Below are 23,810 nucleotides of genomic sequence, written 5' to 3' on the forward strand. Positions count from 1 at the left end.
AAGACTTAATATGATCATCAAGAACACGGGAATGCATACTAAGTATTAGACAATTATTTCACTGTTCGTCAATATGTCTATAGTTATGTAACCAATAAAGAATTTGCTTTTAAAACAGTCTTAGTCTAATAATTTGGTCAGCACTGTAAGTTTAAGTTCGGGGAGCCCCTTATTGCTTGCACTTTAAATGTTCGGCTAATTTTGATTGTGAACATTCGTTTAACATTGTATCAGCATGCCAACTCATTTTCATGAGTTTAATAGATTTCAGCATTTTCTTACAACGCGTATTTCGGAAGAATTTGTGAACTGATTAAATCCTGCCGACGATATATACTAATCTTACATCGTATGAATTCATGGAGCATTTGTCTGCGTCATGTGAATACATGACGTACTTATAATGCACCATACGGCGTTTAGATCATTTTTTTAAAAAACTACATTGTGAATTTAGGATGCAATTTACATTGCATTGGTTGTCTTTTATGAATATACAATACATTTCATCATGCTGGTAAGTGATGTGTCAGTTCATATGACATTATATAAAAACATGTATTTTGCTAGAATAACGATGAACCAAGCGATGGTGCGAGGAGCATACGCTCCTAAATTTCCTAAAAATTAATGTGTTATGCGCGTAACATATGTTTATAAATTTTGGCGTTTTAATTGAAATGAATATTTGTTATACAAACTGCTTTCTATCGAACTACTAAATGACACTTACTCTATTTTTGGAGAACACAGTTTCAAATAACAACAAAAATAATAAAACGTTTTATTTATATACATTATTTACATGATGTTCTTGATGAGCAAGTAAATTAAAAGTAGGTATGTTTCGTCATGCTTGGACTGAAGAAATCATCAATGTGATCTCTTGTAGGCACATAAAAAGCAAAAGCATCGGCACCAGTGGCGCAGCGAACGAGGGGGGGGGGGTGAAAACACCCCTAGAGGCATTGGTTTTAACATAAATGCAAATTCCAATACAGTAGTTTTTGCATATGAAAGGGCTTATTTGATCAAAATAAAAAAACCTTCAGAAGGTATTTTTGATCTAAAACACCCCTTCTAGAAGGTATTTCTGGCTGCGCTAGTGATCGGCACTGTCGATTTTACCTGTCGGATCATCACTAACTTCTGTTTCGGACGCACTAATAATAGTTACTGAGTCTTCTCCGCGGCATCCCCCCCCCCCCGCTACTGCAGATTCTCTTATTCCGAAAACTTTTAAAACTTAAGCAGTAAGTTACCGCCTTTAAAAGCTAAGGCTAAACTACAAGCAATATACCGACAGCGCGGGTATGACATCCAGAACCTGCGGTCTCTGAATGTTATAACCGGTCTGTCAGTATATTGTATGCATTTGAAAACTTAATTTTGAAAGTTTTCAAATCATATTTGGACATGACTTGAAAGTATTCATTTTCTGCTTCTACAACTACACCGTCGTGCTCAGACTGAAGAAGAAATCATCAATGTAATTTCTTTTACTCAAATCAAAAACGAAAGCATCGGCACAATAGATTTCATCCTTCGGATCAGCACTAGCTTTTGTTTCGGGCGTAAGTAATACAGGGTTAGCATAAAAGAATATTCCGGTTTTAAAAATTTAAATGTCATAAACTATTACACTTAGCACTATAAATGATACATAAAAATAAAGATAAACTGTCCAAGTTTTTTTTTTTGAAAGTGCGTAACTATCTAAACGTGCACGTTCCGCACTAGTGCAGCCAGAAATTCTTTCTGGAGGGTTTTTTTTTTTTTTTTGTTCTTTTGTTTTTTGTCACAACAGTGCTTACACGTGTATTTACTACTGTATTAGGATTGGCATAATTTTTTAACCAAGACCTCTAGGGAGTGTGCCCCCCTCCCTTTCACTGAGCTACTGACGTTCTGCAACGCTGAATTGGCCGTGCAAGTGATGATTTACGCTTTATGCGTTGACCAGCCAGATTTCAAACCTAACCCCATGGGGTTTTTTTTATGAGGTTTCGTCAAAGACAGTGTTTATACACCACCATTGCCTACAATATTGCAAGAACTGAAAGATCTCATATATGTAGCATTACGAAAAATAGACAGTGAAATGTACTCCAAAACGTATGTTAGATATGTGTCGTGTTACGAAAGGCTCACACCTCGAACATTTGTGAGTGAAAAGAAACCGGGACAATTTATCTTTATGTATCATTTATAGAGCTAAATGTAATAGTTTATGACATTTCAATTTTTAAAACCGGGATATTCTTTTAGCTATTCCTGTTTTAGTTGCTAGATCTTCTTCACAGTATTTTGTTTACTTCGTCTGATGGCTCTCTAATTCCGAAAACTGCTTTAACATTTCTGTTTTTTCATTTCCAAAGCTCTTAGTTCATATTTTGACATTACTTGAAAAAGTTCATTTTTTGCTTCGACAATTAGACGAGTTGGTAGGGTGCGCATAGTCGTGCTTAGACCGTAGAAGAAATCGTCAATATGATCTCTTTTAGGCAATTCAAAAACGAAAGAATCGGCGCCATCGAGCTTATCTTTTGGATCATCACTAGCTTCTGTTTCGGGAGTACTAATATTAGTTACTGGATCTTCTTCACAGTATTTTGTTTCCTGCGGCTGGTGACATTCTATTTCCAAAAAATCATTTACATCCAGCATCCCTTGTTGGTTAGATGTATATGATTGGATTTCTATCTGTGAATAACTTCCAACAGAATTTGCTTCGTCTGATGAATCTGCTGGTTCTTGTTTAATGTGGACAGTCGAAATGGACCTGAAAAGAAGAAAGAACGTATAACTCTGACAGGAGATCTTTGCATATGTTACACTCAGGGCCGGTTCGTGTAGTTCTGCCACCTTAGACAATATTGACAAGAATTTTTGCCACTACCCTCTCATTGAATAATAATAATATAAAATAATATATTGGTAAAATACAAATAATAGTAAACTTTTTAAAATTAAAGTGAGTTTCTAGTTAAATTTTAATTGGTTTGCATATTCAAGCAGGGGCACTACACAATTTTTAAATATTAGCTTGCTAAATAGCGAGACAGGACAACAAACCAAACCGGTGACAAAAAATTATCATTTGTAATACTAGTACTAACAAGAAAAAGGTTTTGTCAAAATTTAGTACAATTGAGAAAACTTTTTTAAAAAAATAATAAAGTATTGTTGCAACTGATGGTTGGATTAAATTATTCATAGCGCAAATTCAGTCTAAATTACACTTAAAATTAACTTTCGCAAAAAGAACAAGAAGTTCTGTCTAGAACTATACGAGCCTACTTTCCCGTATACCCATTACTACTTTTTAGTACCTGATCAATATTCTCAAAAATAGCTAAAATCACAAATTGTTTCAAACATATTTTTTTAATATTTTAAGCTAATTTCTAGGAATGAAATATTCCTCACTCCTCTAAAAAAATTAGATGCGTAAAAAATAAAAATATACGAACAAATAAAATAGCAGCACCTTTTAAACAAAGCAACTAATACACTTTTTCCATTAAAAAAAAATCTTTAACAGCTTTCAAAACGAAAAAATAATAATTAAAATTAACAAGCTCATTAAAATAAATACATCATATCAAAAAAAAAAAAAAAAATCGTTTATTTTTCCCCTGTTGCCAAAAATAGTTTTTTAAATGAATTAATGCACCTACCAAAATAAATAAAAACAATAAAATGTCAACTTAAAAAAATACTTTTCATTGTCAAAAAAAAAAAAAAAAAAAATAATAATAATAATCGACTGCGCATATGTTTATGTAGAAACATAAATGACTTCGAGTTAATTCCCCGAAAACTAAATACCTAAATTAAAACTTGAGCATGAAAATAAAAAAAAAAGTCATATCAACAATAAGTATTTCGCAGTTAAAACCATAGCTGCAGAGTTGGAGTCGGAGTCAATCTCATTTTGAGATAAAGGAGTCGGAGTCGAATATCCGAGAATCGGACTCAGTCATTTGTCCTCCGTGTATAAATTTTTGCAAAAGCTACGAAGTCAGAATCGAAGTCGGGGAGTCGGAGTTCGATTAATTGTCGGGCACAGGAGTCGAAGTCAGGTGCCCCTAAATTCTCAGAGTCGGAATCTGGAGTTTGGCGTCAAGAGCTATTTCCAATAAAATTTGTTTGAAGTAAATCCGCCTTCAAGTACGGAATCTACATTGATTTTCAGTATCCCCGTAGGCGCTAATGTTAAGGGATTTGAACTGTTCAAAATTGAACGGAAAATCGTTCAAATCAAAAAGATATTTTATATACAAGTTTTTTATCAAAAGCTTTTTCCTACAAAGTTTGTTTGAAGCAAATTCGCCTCACAGTTCGGAATCGCCTTCAATTTCCCCGTAGGCGCTAATGTTAAGTTTTTTTGAACTGTTCAAAATTGAACAAAAAAGTTCAAATCAAAAAGTGAAATATGGGAATGAGGTGTACTCGCCGAGATCTTTCGAACAAAAAAAAGTTTGTTCGAATCGGACTATACATTCAAAAGTTATTAGGGGGGGGGGGGGGCAGACAGACAGACCGACAGACATTTTTCCCCATCTGAATACCCTACTTTCCAATTTTTAATTTTTCGATATTTATTTAATTATTTTATTTATTTTTGATTTTTTTTTTTTTTTGTTTTTCGCGATATTTTTAAAATGCATTAAGCCTTCTTTCATGCTTTTTTCTTCTTTTTAGCCTACTTTCCCAGTAAAAGTCAGAAAAAGAAGAAAAAAGCATGAAAGAAGGCTCAATGCATCTTAAAAATATCGTGAAAAACAAAAAATGTGAAAAATAATTAAAATAATTAAATAATTATCGAAAAATTAAAAATTGGAAAGTAGGGTATTGAGATGGGGAAAAATGTCTGTCTGTCGGTCTGTCCCCCCCTAATAACTTATGAATGAATAGTCCGATTCGAAAAAACTTTTTTTTCTTCGAAAGATCTCGGCGAGAACATCTTATTCCCATATTTTACTTTTTGATTTGAAGTATTTTTTGTTCAATTTTCAACAGTTCAAAAAAACTTAACATTAGCGTCTACGGGGAAATTCAAGGCAAATTCCGAACTGTGAGGCGAATTTGCTTCAAACAAACTTTGTAGGAAAAAGCTTTTGATGAAAAACTTGTGTGTAAAATATCTTTTTGATTTGAACAATTTTCCGTTCAATTTTGAACAGTTCAAATCCCTTAACAATATCGCTTACGGGGAAAATGAAAGTCAATGTAGATTCTGTACTTGAAGGCGGATTTACTTCAAACAAATTTTGTTGGAAATAACTCTTGACGCCAAACTCCAGAGTTCGACTCCGATAATTTAGGGGCACTTGACTCCGACTCCGACTCCTGTGCCCGACAATCAATCGGACTCCGACTCCTCGACTCTGACTTCGTAGCTTTGGCAAAAATTTACACACGGAGGACAAATCACTGACTCCGATTCTTAAATATTCGACTCCGACTCCTTTATCTCAAAATGAGATTGACTTCGACTCCGACTCCGCAGCTATGGTTTTAACTGTGAAATAATTATTGTTGATATGACTTGTTCTTATTTTTACGCTCAAGTTTCAATTTAGGTACTCAGTTTTTGGCGAATAAACTCGAAGTCATGTTTCTGCATGACGATATATATGCGCAGACGATTTTTTTTTTTTTTTTTTTTTTTTTGACAATGAAAATTATTTCTTTAAATTGACATTTTATTGTTTTTTTTTTTTTTTTTTTTTGGTAAGTGCATTAATTCATTTAAAAAAAAGTTTTTGGCAAAATAGGGGAAAAAGACGATTTTTTTTTTTTTTGATATGATGTATTTATTTTAATGAGCTTATTAATTTTAATTACTATTTTTTCGTTTAAAAGCTGTTAAAGATTTTTTTGAAATGGAAAAAGTGTATTAGCTGCTTTGTTTAAAAGTTGCTGCTATTTTATTCGTTCGTTTTTTTTTTCTTTTTTTTACGCATCTAATTTTTTTTAGATGAGTGAGGAATATTTTATCAGTTTAAAGTATTTTAAAAATATGCTTGAAAAAATTTGAAACTTTAGCTATTTTTGAGAATATTGATCAGGTACTAGAAAGTAGTATGGGTATAAGGGAAAGTAGGCTCGTCTAGTTCTAGACAGAACTTCTTGTTCTGACTTTTACTGGGAAAGTAGGCTAAAAATGAGTGAGGTGAAAGAAAAAAATCAAAGTATGGTCCACATAAGCGCACGGAAATACGATTCAACTCACCATCTAGTAATGAATACATCATTTTGAAATCCTTCTGCTACTTTTATTGAATTATGTTCTGTTAATTCGTGCTTTTGAAGCCTAATTTTTACATCAATAGATTGATTTTGGTTGTGTCTCATCGAAAAAGATTTGAAAATAAAAAAAAAAAAAATAACGGTATTACATACCGAATAAGTTAAATTGAAAACTTTTTAATTAAAACTATTTATTATTTGCAGCTAATACCGAAAATACCGGAATTTTACCTCAACAAATACCGGTATTAAGAAACTGCAAAATAGCTCGAAATACCGGTATTCGGTACCCCGGTATACCGGTATTGCAATCAATAATTGTATTCCTAGTCAATACGATTACAATTTAAAAGCACAGAATCGTCTTCTAATGCTAAATAGCTGCACATTGAAAGACAGTAAGGTGGCATTCATTAATTACGTAAGGAATGATTTTGGCAATTTTTGAACACCCCCCCCCCCTTTTCCCCACGTAAAGGTTAAGATTTTTCAAAACTCTCCCCCTATTCTTACGTAAGATTCCATTTCGTTTTTCAAAATAATAAAATGTTACTAGAGAAGGATCAGTTATTCTAAAACTCCCAGTTTGACGTTTATCAAAAATTTTTATTTTTCAAATATATTACATATGAGTATATGATATATGCTAGTCTTCACCTTTAATAATTATAAAGCTGAAAGTCTCTCTGTCTGTCAGGATCTCTGTCGGTCCGGATCTCTGCCTGTCAGGATCTCTGTCTGCCAGGATCTCTGTGACGCGCATAGCGCCTAGACCGCTCGGCCGATTTTCATGAAATTTGGCACAAAGTTAGTTTGTAGCATGGGGGTGTGCACCTCGAAGCGATTTTTTGAAAATTCGATGTGGTTCTTTTTCTATTCCAATTTTAAAAACAAAATTATCATAAGATGGGCGAGTAAATTACGAAATTATCATAACGTGGAACCGTAACATGGGCACAAGCCAATTGGCGAGATACGAAATTATCAAACGTGGAACCGTAACATGGGTACGAGCCAATTGGCGAGAAAAATTCACCATACATTATTTGTAAATATACAGGCGAACCAAAAGACCTTTTAATTTTTCTATTACGGGCAAAGGCATGCGGGTACCACCAGGGCCGCGCCGTCCCTATGTGCAAGGTCGTGCGGCGCACGACGGCGCCAGAGCCAAAAAGGCGCCGAGCTCTACGAATCAATGCTCCAAATGAAAGAAAAAATCTCCAACCAAAAAAATAAAATTGAACTGTTACATTTTTCTATTAAAGTACCTGTGAAATCATACTGCTCATTAAAACAAACAATCCTCCTTACTGCCTATCCATAAGGGGGGGGGGGGAATGTCTTGTGTCTGAATATGCTATTCAGAAGCGCAATCTTTTACACTGAAAACACGTGATGCTAATTAATGCATACATCGGTATTTTTCTTCATATGTGGAGCCATGAATGTTATTTCGGTATGTCTATAATTTCACAAGATTGTGCATACGAAGCAGCGCAAGAAATTTGCCCATTTCTGTTCTTGCGGTGAACATGTTATAATTTGTGCAATATGTCTTTTTGTGATTTTAACTACTGTGAATGGTAATTTCACTGCATCATGTTATCATACATTAAAAAATACGGTAAGCACATTTGCATATTATTTACTTGTGCGTAAGATGAATTTTTTGTAGACAATGATTTAGATTAACTTTTAGTTCTGAAAAGTAACGACTTGACCATGATTATTCAATTCCTTCATCCCCTTTTTCTTCAACTATTTGTGTATTAAATTTAAGAAAGAGCTTTGGATAATGTGTTTGTTTTAGACATTAAATTCAATGCCTTTTTAACGACTTCGTAAATTGGAAGTATTCGTTTTAACGGCAAGTTTCAGTTTCAGATTTTCAAGCGGAATAACTCCTGCAATATTATCCCTTAATTCAGAAATATAATCCGTCACCTCCTGTTTCGTGGCGCAACCAGAATTGTCCAGAGGACACCCCTTTGGTTGCACCGCCCCGTGCCCCCTCCCCTCCAGAATGCTTAGTTGAATGTTTTTCAAAAATATTTACTTCTGAAGGGGGGGGGAGAATGCGTCCAACAAAGTGATTTTAATAAGGAAAAAATAATGATGTTGGGTTAAAACTTTAGTATCCACAATTGGTCATCTACTCCCCCTCCGTCCTATTTCTTTTCTTTTTTCTAGTTCGCCTGAAAGTAAGAAAATTTTCAAAATGCTACTCTGCCGAATCGCTCCCCCCCCCCCCCCGCTAAAAGCATTACGGAGCATCTCAAATTTCGTTTCCAGATCTTCAATTTCACAAAATTTCGAGAAAGCCCCCGAATCCGAAACAACATCGCTTGAAACTCCGTTCGAAAATCACTTAAATTGCGTTTTTTGAGCTTCAATTTCGAAAGAATGCCGGATCTAATGTCACCAAACATGGTCTTACAGTTATGTTTTTAAGACTTCGTTTTCAGAAAATATTCGGGCAAAGGCCTCCGAACCCCTTTTCTTAAATATCATAAAAACTTAAATTTTTCCATAAGTCTTTTGAAAAACCTAAGTTAGAATAGCCTCTGAACCACTTCTCCTAATATCATAAAATACTGCTTAGGTTTTTAGGACTTGAATTTTGGGAAAAAAATCAGGGGGGGGGGTGGAGCTCCAGAATTCCCTTCTTGTAAAAATCTTCAAAGTGTTTTAATTGCGTTTTTGTTCCATTTCGAAAAATTGGTGGGGAGAAAAGGAGAATTGATTTCTATCTATTTTTCAAAGAAAAAAACGATCGGGTAGAATCTCAGAGTTCCATTCGTTATTCTAACGTCTATAGATATGAAGTATACAATCATGTTTTAAAGCTTCCATCTTCTATAAATTTCAGCAGACCGCCTTGTACCCCTTTTCCCCATAACACCACCAAAGACCGTCTAAAATTGCGTTTTTCAAACCACATATTTCACAAATTTTCCGGGGGAATCCCCGGACCCCTCTTATTAAGAGTTTTTTTTTTTTTTTGGTTTGTTTCAATTTGTGCCCCCTAAACCTATTTTTTAGTTGCATCATGTCATTTTTGTTGTCATGTTTTGACAGGCATAAAAGTTTCATTAATTATTTATCACTTAGAGATTAGGTATAGATATTCAGAGTGACTTTAACTTAGATACTATTAATATATTTTCTCCTTCCAAAACGCATTAGCATATCAGAGGAGCTGCTGAACTCAAAATAATTTCGAGATATGAAGTAAAAACGTACACCATATTGCGAAATTAAATATTCACACTTTTTTTTTTGTATAAACTAAATGCCAAACGTATTTTTTTTTCGTTTTATATTTGTCTACAAAACCTCCTACCAGGTGTTAAATATATTTTCTCGATCGCCAGAGTATAAAGGCGCTCAAAAAACATTTGCACGACGGCGCCGATCAGGCTTGGCGCGGCCCTGGGTACCACTAGTTAAAAATAAAACATTCCGCACATAGTGCGATTCTTTTATTATATTTTACACTATTCATTCTTTGTAAAACAAGTAAAAAACAGCTTATAATACGTTTTTTACCTTTCAGATGCGAATGAAATATGATCCCACTTGACCGCACGATTTCTAATATAAAATATCGAATTGGAAAATGTTACGTAAGAATGGGTTTGAATTCTCCCCCCCCCCTCACAAGTAAGGGTATGTAGAACTTATTCTACCCCCCTAAGGACCCTTACGTAATTAATGAATGGCCCCTAAAATTTACTCCTCCAAAAATGCTATTGCAAGTTAGAAGTACAAATTTACCATCCCATACAATTAGGGTACACTTTAAAAAATCATATCATTCAAGACAGTTGCAATTTTTTGAAGAAAAAAAAGGTTAATTTCGTAATTTTTCAAATTGAAATACAGTAGAGTCTCGAAAATCCGAGGTAATTCTGGCTCCGATTACTGAAAACTCGGATTATTCGGAAATTTCTTAGCAAATTGAAACTTAACACTTTTTAGACGACGTAAGGACGTGTTCTTTGTCCAAGGAAAAGGAAGTGTTTTCTTTACAAACAATTTATTACTAAAATTTCAAAAGAAATTTCCATTTTTATTACCACAAAGGATATTTGACTACTTTTTACTTCCTTTTACCAAAAAGGAAATATTGAATTTGCGAAAAAAATTTCCCTCGAAAATTCCATTAATTAAATTCCATTTTAAGGCGATTTTTTCCTTAAAATGGAATTTAAATAAATTTAATAATAACCGGCCTTAATTTCCATTTTGTTCGCCCCCGAATGAATATTGAGTTTTTTTTTTCAACCCGACCACAAGTGGATAGATGCATAAGAGCGTATACCCATCCGAAATATTCATTTTGAAGATATCCGAGTTAATTACAACGAGTTTTCTCGTGACGTCTGTATGTACGTATGTATGTGCGTATGTATCTCGCATAACACAAGAAAGGTATGTCCTAGAAAGTTGAAATTTGGTACATCGACTCCTAGTGGGGACTAGTTGTGCATCTCCTCTTTTGGTTGCATTCGGATGCTCCAAAGGGGGTCTTTTACACCTTTTTTGGGGGAAATCATTGCTAATTTCAATGCAAACTCAAGTGATGTTATAATTTGGCAATGTGTCGCCAAGCTTTTGGTCTCCAAGTTTTGTCACCAACTTGGCGTTTTTATTATTATTATTATTTTTTTTAATCTGGTTTCAATTTGGACTCTATTGGCGATATTTAGTGAGTTAACCATTAAAATTGCCATAATTGGGAAAATTAATCTCTATAAAACGTTTTTCTCTTCTATTTTTTTGCTTCGGTTCGCAACAAACTTGGGGTGAAAATATATGAACTGTTTATTTGCTTGCTCCAAGTCCAAGGCACTATTATCGTTAAATTAGCGTAAAAGGAAGTCATGTGATGCACACATCAGCTCATTTTTCACAATGATTGCACAGGTTTATGTGCGTAAATTGGAAGGCAACCAAAAATCGTTTTTTAACTGTCCTCGAATTCGTTTCAGAAGGCCTCGTTGAGACGTTAGAATGTATATGTGCGTGCTTATGTATGTCACTTGCATGACACAAAAATGGTTAGCAGTATAACAGTAGAAGGTTTTTAATTTCATTCATACAACTTGAACGCCTCAAGTTGTGCATATCCCATTTTGATTCCAATCAATTGTTCGAAGAGAGTTATCTACTTGTTCTTATGGACAAAAAAATGTTAATTTCAAGTCGTTTTTGATGTCAAATTATCTCTCCCAAATATATCTTACTCTATTTTTAATAGTCAATAAAAATTTTGTACCACTTTGCAAGTGTTGTTGACATTGACCTCTTGATTACATTATTTAATTCTTTATTGTATGGAAGCTTTACAATGGCTTTAGCTATTTAAAGATATAAATGTCAAGAAAGCACCTCAAATTAACTGGAACCTCGGACTTCTGAGATTCGGATTTTCGCGACTCTACTGTTGTAGTAAACTTGATCTACACAGAAATGGATAAAAGAAGTAATGAACTTACGGTTCTTGGGGCACATATGCCTCTGGCTCATCCAAAAAGGTAAGAAGCTCTCTTCTCCTTTTCTCTACTTCTGTTTTATAACGAACGGGTTGATCATATGTTCTGTGCTTTCTTCTTACATAGTAATCACGAAGGTACTTCCACTTCGTTTTACAGACATCAACTAAAAATGAAGTCGGCGCATCATTAGCATGAAGGGACTAGTTGCATTTTGAATAACACAAAAAAAAAAAAAAAAAAAAAAAATTTAAACTTTGACATTTTAAATTCAAATTATGTTTTTCGCAATCACGAGTGTGTGTGTGTGTGTGTATGCGGGCGTGTGTCTGTGTGCAGGCATGAGTGTGTGTATGTGTATTTGTGTGTGTGTGTGTAGGTGTGTGAGTATGTAGGTGTGTGTAGGTATGCGTGTGTGTATGTGTGTGCAGTGGCGGCGCAAGAGCAAAAGTAGACGTCGGCGATGCAGTTTTGCGAGGCCCTTTTAATCATAAAATATTTTCAGTCAAATCATTGAATTAATTTTTGTACTAACTATTGGCACTTAGAGTTTCCGATTCACTTAATTGCTACGACAAAAACATTTCGTGACTATTGGCGCAATCAAAAAGTTTTGGTGATAGGGGGAGGGGCGGCACATTGAAGGGGAAGAAATGACCTGATAGAAAGGGGGGTCCGGAGGTACTCCCCCGAAATTTTTTTAAATTTGTTGTTTCAAAACGCCATTTTAGGCTTTCTTTGCTGATGTTAAGGGAAAAAATTTATAGAGGTCTCGCGGAAATTTCTAGAAATTGAAGCCTTAAAATCGCAATTATAGGCCATATTTATTGACTTTAGGGTCAGAGACTGTCCCAGATCGATTCTTTTGTTTTAAAAAATAGGACAAAATCAATCCCCTGCAAATTCTCGAAATTGAAGTTTCAAAAACAGAATTTTAGACAAATTTTAAAGATTTACGGGAAGGAAAGGAGCTCTACCTTCGAAAATTTTTAAAAATTATGGTCCTAAAAACTTTAGCAATATTTTATATTCAGGAGCCAGTCCACTTAAACTTTTTGTTAATGTAGTATAATAAACCTAATTGCTAATGGTATAAAAGAAAGGCGGTATGGGGACCCTTGCCCGAACATTTTCTGAAATTCAAGCCTTAAAATGCGATTGTAAGGCCATATTTTGTAATATTAGGCTCGGTAATTTTTGAAATTCAAGCTACAAAAACACAATTTTAAGCGATTTTCGATATTGTTTAGTGTTTGAGGGCTTTAAGCTGAAAATATCGCGATCTGGAAACGAAATTTCAGATGCTCCATAATGCTTTCGGTGTGCGTGTGTATGGAGGGGTGTGTGTGTAGGGTGGTGGAGGAGGGGTGTGTATTCGGAAGAGCAGCATTTTGAATATTTCCTTATTTTAGATAAACTTAGGAAACAAGAGAAAAAGAAAAGAAATAGGACGGGGGTGAGGGGAATAGAGTTAGCTGATCAATAAGCTGTAGCTACTGAATCGTTTAACTTCAGGCCCCGACAGAATTGGGCCCTGCATTTGCTGAGGCTGACTCTGTGCAGTCTCCGCTGTACGCACTATTTTGATTACTTTTGTGTCTGTTGCATTTAATAAGAGCTTCAATTGAAAACATGGAAATTTCTTAAAACTTTTGAGAATTTACTTCTGAGAATTTTGCGAGGCCCTATCTGCGCGAGGCCGTCGGCAGTCGCCGACGTCGCCGACGCCTAGCGCCGCCACTGTGTGTGTGGTGGTGTGTATGTAGGAGTGTGTGTAAGTGTGTGAGCGTGTAGGTGTGTGTATGTGTGTGAGTGTGTAGGTGTGTGTAGGTATGCGTGCGTGTGTATGTATGTGTGTGTAGGTGTGTGTGCAGATGTGTGTGTAGGTGTATGTGTATGTTGGATATGGATGCATTCTGGAGACGGTTTTCGCCAGAGGGGCAGCATCGTGAGGCCGGTCGATGGTGGTGCTGCAGAGGGAGGCGGTGGGAAAATAAAATCATAGGAACATCAAAACAGTCAAATAAGAACAATAAGCAATCGTAATTGCTCAAAAAAGGAAAACATTTTTAATAATTGAAACAAAAAACAACTAATAGAAGAAACTTTCTTATAAGATTTTGATAATTTTTCAGACATTTTTTTTTCGAAATATTAGAATGAGTTCGAATTAAAATTAATACGGTCATCGGTCATTCAGAGTAACTCAGGGGTGAGAGTGGACTCAAGTAAAATTTTCTGCACACCATGTGAAATTTTTCAGAAAGTATGATGAAGCTCGACAAATGACTCCACCTCTCGATGTAAAAAAAAAAAAAAAAAACATTTCAGACTTTTTTTAAAAATAATTTTTCAGTTTTAGAATGTGTGACCAACCCAAAACTTACAGAAATTTTGGTTCACAAACACCCTTGGATAACTGAGCCATTCCGATTAACTTTGTGCCTCTCCACATTTTTTTGTTTTCAGTGAAATTCCGTTACAGTGAATACCAATACAACGAAACATCCTTCGAGATATCCGGTTCCTTCAAGTTCGTTATAACGGGATTTCTGATATTCGACTTAAAATAAAGCTAGAACGCACAGCGCTGCACTCATCGGGCAGGGTAGTGTGTGTGAAATTGTTTTCCTCTCTTTATTTTACAATTAGTGGTACCAGCACGGCTTTGCCCGTAATAGAAAAATAAAAAAGTCTTTTGGTTCGCCTGTATATTTACAAATAATGCATGGTGAATTTTCTCGCCAATTGGCGAGAAATTGGCGTGACCCATGTTACGGTTCTATGTTATGATAATTTCGTATCTCGCAAATTGGCTTGTGCCCATATTACGATTCCACGTTTTGATAATTTCGTAATTTACTTACCCATCTTACGATAATTTTGTTCTTAAAATTGGAATAGAAAAAGAACCACATCGAATTTTCGAAAAATCGCTTCGAGGTGTACACCCCCATGTTATAAACTAATACTGTGCCAAATTTCATGAAAATCGGCCGAACGGTCTAGACGCTAAGCAAGTCACAAAGATCCGAACAGAGACTTTTAGTTTTGTTATTAGTAAAGATAAAGATAAAGAAGAGAAAAGTGGGCAATATTGGGCCCATCTCGTTGCATCAGTCAATAATTTGGAAGTTGTTGTTTGGAAGCTGTTTTTGAAGTTGTAAAAAGTTTTCTTCCTACGTTGGCATATTTTACGCAATGTTATGAATGATTAAAATCTTGTGAAGTTGTCTTTATCTTTTCCAACACTGTTAAAACTACAGGTTGCATTCGGCACCTTTCAGGGGTGAAACGCTTGTTCACCAGCGGCACCTAATACGGAGCCGAAATTGCACCTCTAACTAGGGTGAAAAACAGGCACCTTTTAAAAAATAGGCAGCCGGGGTGAAAAGAATGAACCTTCGGAGAGAGAAATGGCACCCTTACTGTAGATCCTTCCCCCCCTCCCCCGTATTGTGTGCGTTTTTGAATACAGTTGTGTATTTTTCTTTTTTTAATAGTTTTGTTTTGATTCATGATAGTCTACGTTTTGCACACTTTTCACATTGCATGAATTCAGTATTGGAAATGATTAAAACTTGTAATTACAGCATTTGACCATATTTCAGAGTTTTCAACATAGTTAAGAAGTGCTCATTGCTTTAATTCATCTGATCGTTCTCTACATCAGTGTTTCTCAACCTCTTTTGACCCACGGGTCGGTAAAAACAAATGAAAAACATTGCGGACCTGTGAAATTTTTATCCTTTTCTTAAAAATAAATAAAATAAATAATAATAATTATAATAACTCTCGGGGCGGTAAAAAACTTGTGAAAATTCTGCGTACTGATGAGTTTTTTTTTTTTTTTTTTACAAAGTAATATTAAAAATGAATAAAACAATAAATATCTACAGACTTTATTTGGTATCAAAGAGTTGTCACAAATAAATTTAAAGTTAAAGACGAGTAATTATTTGAATATTCATAGTTAAATTAATGATCATTTGTGAGAAATAACCGCACCGAAAGTAAAGTGTAGATGTACTTATGAATTATTTACATGAACAGCCAAAAATATTCTGGGATATTAAAGTTACGGAAAAACAAAATCGTTTCTCAAACGTTCAAAATTTCAATCAAAATAACAATAAAATAAAATGCGCATAAAATTTTTCGACAGTTAAAAATTTAAAGAAATTCCTAACACTATCGAATAACCGCTAACAGGAAATGATTCAAACACTTGATTGAAAAAGCAAAAGAAAAAGATAGACGGAGAGAGATTTCTTTTTTATTTTTTTGCGCTCGCTACACAAAGCACAAGAATCATTTTCATTTAGGTTCTCACTTGTTGATTATTGAAAATAACATTGCGGTTACTATTTCGGTGATTAAATGTTGCTTATCGAGTACTCAAGAAAATAATGATAGATACATTTATTAGCGTTTTGAATGATGGAATTTTCACGACAGTAACGGTAACCTGAAAATAAACAACTAACGGTACTACGGTATCGTAACGGACTAACGGTAACTGAAAAGCATTAAACGTACTTTTAACTATGTTTGAAAGCCCTAAAAGCTATAAAGTGATCAAAAGCTGTACTTACTTGTTATTTTAAAGAATTATCCTACAAAAGTTGAGATTTAATCCAATAGTGTACTTCATTCAATGTGAAAGACGTAGAAGCCACGCGTAGTGCAACCTATCATTCGTCCGCCATATTGAAGTGGTTGAATGGTGAATGTATGCCGGAAGCGCATGCGCCAGCAAGTCATTTAGCGATTGCTTGCTGTTTTGGCACCCCTGTCTACGACTGTCTGCTACTTTCGCACCTCTGCTTTACTTCCTGGCCAGTATGGCACCCTTGGTCACCATGCTTTCACCTTAGGGGGAATATATTCACTCGTCTGGAACCTCTAGTTATAACAGTGAATAATAAAGCTGAAAGTCTGTCTGTCTGGATATCTGGATCTCTCTCTGTCTGGATGTCTGGATCTCTGTGACCCGCATAGCGCCTAGACCGTTCGGCCGATTTTCATGAAATTTGGCACAAAATTAGTTTGTAGCAAGGGGCACCTCGAAGCGATTTTTCGAAAATTCGATTTTGTTCTTTTTCTATTCCAATTTTAAGAACATTTTACCGAGCAAATTATCATAAAGGTGGACGATTAAACTACCAAATTATGTGACCATAACGTGGAACCGTAACAAGGGCGAGCAAATTGGAGAGAATTCACCATACATTGTTTGTAAATATATAGGCGAACCAAATGACCTTTTAATCTCCTACTACAGGCCGTGCGGGTACCTCTAGTTAAGTATAAAGAGGAAGTTTGTAAACCAATGGATATTTTATTTCACAAAGTTGCACTAATGTCATTAAAATAATTCAGTTTTTCACCCATGACGACAGCAATGGAGTTGTTTCCTTCAGTCAAAAGCAGTACTTTTTGTCACTGAAATTGATAGAATAAGCAAAAAAAAAAAAACATGGACCCAGAAAATACTTTCATTTTCCCAACAATTATTTTTTAATTAATTTTTTTAAATTTCTGATTTTTCAAACAAGGCGTGATCTTGATGACGTCACAAATGATGGCATACCGACTTAAGTATTTTTTTAAAAATATTAAACTAAAACAAATTATTTAAAAAATGGCCAGATCCTACGTTTTTAAGCATGTTCTTGCAGAAAAAAAATACTTTTAAAATTTTGGAAACGACCCCATTTTGGCTTGTAATTTTCTTTCCTTTCCCTTGTTTTAACATGCTATCTAGAAAAATTTAAATCATATAAATAAATTTTACATTTTTTCTGACCCGCGAGATTCCTATTAATGTGAGTTGTGGCATGTAGGTTAAAAATGGTTTTTCACCACTAGATTAAATTATTCAAGCATCGGCAATGAATATTTGCTTGATAGTTAGTGCACAAGCAAGGGGACAGGGTAGGAGTCAGAGTCAGGAATCGGTCCTTTTTAACTCCGACTCTGCAGCCTTGGTAAAAACATTTGCGCTTTAAATTTATTTCATTTTGATTCAGTCATATTTATGTCTGACTTTCGTCAATGTTAAGTCTACGGATATGGTATTTCTGTTTATCAATAACTTTTTTTCTGGTTCTTGTTACCAAAAACTGAGAATGTATTCAAAATCTACATTTTTTTCAATTTTTGGTGCCATAAAATAATTTTTCGCGTCGTCGTTAATGTTAAAAAAAAAATTTAATTGTCGAAAAAAAAGCCCTTAAAATAGCTAATTTTCAAAAACAAATCTTTTGTAAAAATATTCTTTATCAAGAGCTTTTTCCAACGAAGTTTTTCTTAAACGAATCCGCCTTTAAGTTCGCAAGTATTTGCTATAAATTTTTCCGTAAGCCCTAATATTAAGTTTTTTGAACTGTTCAAAGTTGAACGAAAAGTTGTTCAAATCAGAAAATGAAATTACCGGAATGAGATGTCGTCGGGGAGATCTTTTAGGAAAAAAAAAGCTTGTTTGAATCGTACTATTTGTTCAAAAGTTGTTGGGGGTTGGGGAGGGGGCAGGAGCACATAGGACGACCGACACATTTCCACATCTCAACACCCTACTTTCGATTTTTTTTTAAAATTTTATTATGTTATCTATTTTTGACTTTTTTTTTTTTTTTTTTTTTTGTACTAAGCAATAGTTTTACGGTACTTAAACCTTAACCCATTATGCCACCTTTCATGTCTTTATTTATTTTATTTTGCTTTAACGGGAAAGCAAGCTAAAAATGAACTCAAAATATCGTCTATAATCAAAAAGGAATATTATTTTAAAAGAAAAAGATAAAACGTCGTGATATGAAAGTGAAATATACTTTTAATTTTTAGTTTATCGTCTGCTAAGGTTTAATTTTATAATACTTTCTAAATTCGCAACTCCAGCGCTCGAATACGCTACCTTGCGGTGATCTATAAAATTAAAGGAAAAGGTAAAAAATTGCGTTCCACGTGTGTCTGTTGGTAAACATAGGCAGTTTGTTTTGAGTTTTTCTTAGCGCATTCGATATGTCTTAGATTGCTTTCAGCAACAGAAATTGTTTCGTCCCTTACTGATATTCTCGAGCTTCTCAAAATAATGTCAGTTTTCATTACTTCCCTCATTTTCCTCTAAAAATTGAGTTGATTGTCGTAAATGGTGGTAAACACAAGAAAACTCTGGATTGACAAACTTCGCATTTGTAAGAAATTCACAACAAATATAATCGTCTGTTCGAAGCTTTTTTTTATTTTTTTAACAAGATAACGTTATACCAGGTCAATTTTTTTTACTGTTTTGTGTGAATTTGTAAGAATATGGGTTTTTTTTTTTCAAAATCTTAAGCTCGAAAGAAGGATTTCATAACATTAGCTGAAAAATTAGGGCTTTTATCTCCGCCTAATTCGAAAATAATTTATTTAACTAACCTTATTTTACTGCAACATCTAGTTAGAATGGACAATATGTAAAATATTTTCTTCAATATACTATCGTAGAACGAAATGAAAAATGTTTAACCGAGAAAGAACGTTTAGAATTTGTAAAAACAAAAGCTGAGAATTTTCATCGCCAAAATAGTACGCCAACTTTACTTTATTGCTTGCATTAACAGTTGAAAAGCTTCACCAAAAATTTGTTTAGGGTTATAGTTTTAACACTGTGCGAGCAAAGAATCCTTGGAGAGATTTCGCATGTCAGTTATACCATTTTAATTTTTTATTATGAGTGTATTAAAATAGTAGTAAGATTACAGAATTCGATAAGTTTAAATAAACAATGGAAGATCAATTAAAAAGAAAACTACCACCATATATCTGTGAGAATTTCATTGACGATTTGCATAGAAAGACAGAATTAAATTATAATTCAGAAATTAGAAACATACGAAACAGAAAAAATTAACCGATTTGGCAATTTGAGAAACAACTCAGCTACAAATGTAAAACATTTAGCGCTAGCCAAACATGACAAAGAAATATCATCTTCCAGTTTTGATTATCAATCGTAATGCCATATAATTAAATTATCTAGCATTAAACTTTATTCTTGTCAGTCTTATGGCCACAAGGAAAATGTAAGTCCATCAAAAATTGATCAATACCAAATTCAACATCGTGGAAATGGCTGCTTAGAAACTACGAACTACGTAATTTGGATTAATTTCTGACGTTTAGTAATGCTTCTTGAATTCTCATTTCTTTCTACGTGCGCCAGAATATCACAAGACTTAAAAAAATAATTTCAAAAGAATAAAACAAGAAAAACATATATTCAAACAAAAAATCCTAGGCTTATTAGCATTTTATACACTACGGCATGCGTTTGTTTTACCTTTTTCATCCGCCATTAGATGATGGCTGCAGTGCCCCTATAGTTTGTTGGAGTTGCGAATATGTATTGGCATCTGTCATAGTTGCTTATGTTCTTAAGATTTTGTAGGTCAATTATAGCTATTCGGTGAAAGGGCCTTTTAATTTTTTGTACGTAACAATGTATATCTGCACTTGCTCTAGTGCAATAAGTGAAATCCTGAGATTAAGATCATGTAGAACAGCGGATTGATAAAATTTTTGATTCCCCTTCTTTTTTTACAAAATTACTAAGTAAAAAAAAGTAAGATATTAAAACAATATGTTTTGCAACGAAAAATTGAGTGAAACAATAAAATTACGTTTTTTGTATTTTATGTAATAAAATAATGTACTTTCGATTGAAAAACGGTTTCTTAAATTTTTAGATTACACATATTTTATGTAAAGCGCCACCTAGAGACAACATCTTTTCGGAAAGTGCTAACAGGTCATGGAACGTAGTTCCTATTTCAATTACGGATTCAAACTTAATGAGACAGTTCCCGCGTGGGAACATTGCAGTTTTCTATTGCTTCATCATATCGTATTATTTCATCAATAACAATAGATTTCAAGAATGTTCTCTTAGTCACCAAGATTGGTAAACGAACTTGAATGATATTTGTGCTTGGCCCATAGACTGCACGTAACGGAATCAGTGACGAGGCCTCCTGACTAAGCTTTTGCAGCATTCAAATTTTTTTATTTATTTTTCAGTATTATTCCTTTAAATAGTTTTTAAAGTGCAAAAACGCAACAGTTGACCAAACCTAACTTGACAGCCAAGGGCGGATCCAGCTTCTGGTTTTGGAACGAGTCATTTCCGGAAGTAGGGGTGGGGGTTCAAAACTATCATTTGAGCAAAAATGGGGGGTCAGGGCAATTGTTTTTTTGAAATAGAAGTTCCAAATCCCAGTTTTTGACTATCTTTAATTACTTCATGGGGGGGGGGGGGTCATGACAACCATGAACACTCTTCTGGATCAGTGCCTGCTAGCAGCATTGTAATACTCTGGTTAGGATTTGCATAGCCTTCACAATGCTGCCAGATTAGGCTATAGATTTAAATTCAATTCCTGTCGTTTATGGTGCACATAAATTTCGGTTTTAATGGGCAATTTTTTAACAATTAATGCACTAATGTTCGGTATTTTTCCATTATCTCCCTACCATTTTGTATGGGGGGGGGGGGGAGCCAGAAAATTTCTTCCCTAGACGCCTCCATTTCTTAGGACGGCCCTAGCTAGTTTTAAGTTCACGCTGAAACAAAATCGAAAATGTAACCATATTTGGCGATTTCTGGCTTTCACTTCACACCTACAAAGGAAGAAGATCATAAACGTTAAGCATACTTACTTGGAATGTGTAAAGTTTCGCTTACTTCTCGCCAACAATTTTCTTTTATATTTATATCCTGGCCCTTCTTTCTTTTCTTGGAGAACAATATAGGCCTTTCCCGTACCAACTCAATCAGTTTTACTTCATCATCTGAAAGAAAGAACCTCTTTTCAGCAGCCATTTTCTCCTTTTAGGCTTAGCGCAGCTGTCAGTGGGAACGCGCAAGAGCGTTTTCAACCGAGACGCATACGTTTGACGTTGCCACGCATGCGCTAGAGTTGGAATGGCGCGGAGCGGTTTCTACTTTTTTTTTTTTTTTTGCTCTCGGGCGGACGGGGAGGGGGGGGGGGGGGGAAGCGCTTCAGATATTCTTCCGCCGCTCACGACGATAGCGTTTACGTCAGCGTCAAAAATCGCTCCAGTGGCGCTCGGTAGATGTATTATTAAATCTCGCCAAGCAAGTTTTATTGATCGCTCGCTCAAAGCGCGAGACTCGCAAGGACACTACGTATGCTTTTTCAATGCATTGCTGCCGGACCGCTCCGCAGCGCCACGCCGTTCCGGTACTGCTTTTCCTGGAAAATTGCTCATTGTAAATTGGTTTTAATTTATTATGTTGCCTCATTTTCATTTCAGTACGAGGCAGTGGTACCCACCAGAGCCCTGCCTCAAAATCTAAGTACTGAAGAGCAGTGTTGGATGTTGTGATGTGACAATAATAAAGTGCAATTTAAGTCAACAAACAAATTTAGCGCTGAAACTTGACTCCACCTGCATAGCTTTTTCAAAAATTAAAACAATGTGCATATTTGAAAAATAAATTCATGTCAGAAAATTTATGCTGATTTTACCTTCTGCGTTTTCTGGTTGAACATCTTCAGTTTCAGGCATTTCCTCAGAATCTTGATCATTAATGCCTACAAAATAAACGTTTTACAATCCTAATCCAGAGTTTTTAATAAAAGGGAAACTATTTTAGCAAAATTCTGCAATTTAAGTGTAAAGAAAACAAATTATCAAAAAAATATATTAAAAGCTAACAATACTAATTTAATCAGAGATAACTGACAAAATTAAATTTTTGAAATCAATAGTTGCCTTTTTTTTTCACAGAACTCGAGAAGAAATCCCATAAAGTTTTATTTCCTAAAATACTTAAGAGCAAAATGCTCATATGACATTAAAAATGTACAAAGCTAATTTTAGTTAATGTAAACACACAAAGAAAACGGTCATTTTGTCCCGCAAGTGATGCTTCATACCCTTCATTAAAGCGGATAATTTAATAAGGTAATAAACAAAATTTTGTTGCTTAAGAAATCACAAATGTATGTGTGACTTCTGACTTCTTAAGCAAAAATTTCGAAATTACCTTTTAAAAATATTTTTTCTTTAAATGAAATATAGGTAATGTCACGCTCGGGACAAAATGACTGCTTTCAGTGGAATGGCCATTTCAATATTTGTTTCCTTTTAGCGGTTTAATTTATTATTCATCAACAAATACTTAAAACATGTTTCCTTCACGTTGAAACCTTAGCTTTCAAAACTTACAATTTGTTTCGTCATTGCTATATTAATAGAGCTAGAGCCGCTATATAGATAGGCCGACGCATCAGCTTAAGTTTAGCCATTTTGGATCGGATTTTTCATTGTTGTGCTGCTGGGGTTACCACAGCAAAGTTTCGGATTTCGCCAAATTTGACGACAATTCACGTGCCGTTAATACTTGCTTACAGTGAACAATTACCAAACGCGATAACTCACCAGAAAAGACAACCACTTAAACACGCGCTCCGATCCAAAATGGCTAATCTTAAGCTGATACGTCGGCTCGTATATATAGGGGCCTTAAATAGAGCAATGTCCCGCACGTGAGGCATGCAAATAAATTAAACTTTAAGCAACAAAGTTATTAAATGAAAATAATACCGTATCAGGAATATCTTTGTATCAAATGTAAAGATTAAAAAATGCTTATTTCTATTTAATTAAAATATTAGGATCTATAACAAAATTTTGGTGAAATTATCGAGTCGAATTGTCCCGCACGCGATGGTGGAGGGCCCTAAAGATTAAAACAAATCGTGAAACTTGTAAAAGCAAATACAGGCATGTAAACGGCAGATCTGCAGAAATGATTTTTCGAGATACTTGAAAAAACTGCGGGAGTTATGCTTTTTTTTTTTTTTTTTTTCAGCGGAAACCAAATAAGCGAGTTAGAACAATAAAGGCTAACTTCAATAGGTGACAAAAGTGCAAAAATAATAATAATAATAATAATATTAATAATTAATTTGAATTTTGACATCTTGAATTCAAATTATGTTTTTCGCAATCACGAGTGTGTATGTAGGCGTTTGTGTC

General features: G+C 34.6%; 1 protein-coding gene across 1 annotated transcript; it reads right to left on the reverse strand.

Annotated features, from left to right (window-relative positions):
• Positions 1–850: 850 nt before the first annotated feature.
• Positions 851–21,624, reverse strand: LOC129226183 (uncharacterized). Its single transcript, XM_054860783.1, has 3 exons — positions 21,462–21,624; positions 11,763–11,925; positions 851–2,782 (listed from the first exon to the last, which is right to left on the reverse strand). The coding sequence occupies exons 1-3, from the start codon at positions 21,622–21,624 to the stop codon at positions 2,350–2,352; spliced, it is 759 nt and encodes a 252-aa protein (XP_054716758.1). The 3' UTR covers positions 851–2,349.
• Positions 21,625–23,810: the final 2,186 nt, after the last annotated feature.

Source organism: Uloborus diversus, chromosome 7 (genome assembly GCF_026930045.1).
Source record: "Uloborus diversus isolate 005 chromosome 7, Udiv.v.3.1, whole genome shotgun sequence".
Classification (NCBI taxonomy): Eukaryota; Metazoa; Arthropoda; class Arachnida; order Araneae; family Uloboridae; genus Uloborus; species Uloborus diversus.

What these genes read in the sequence shown, in the direction of transcription:
- LOC129226183 (XM_054860783.1), bottom strand. Translation starts at nt 21,624, where the DNA reads ATGGCTGCTGAAAAGAGGTTCTTTCTTTCAGATGATGAAGTAAAACTG. An exon ending in CGAAACTTTACACATTCCAA is followed by an intron (nt 11,926 to 21,461) that starts GTAAGTATGCTT and finishes CTTCATTTTTAG; the next exon opens with TTGATGTCTGTAAAACGAAG. An exon ending in GCATATGTGCCCCAAGAACC is followed by an intron (nt 2,783 to 11,762) that starts GTAAGTTCATTA and finishes TCTTCTTTTCAG; the next exon opens with GTCCATTTCGACTGTCCACA.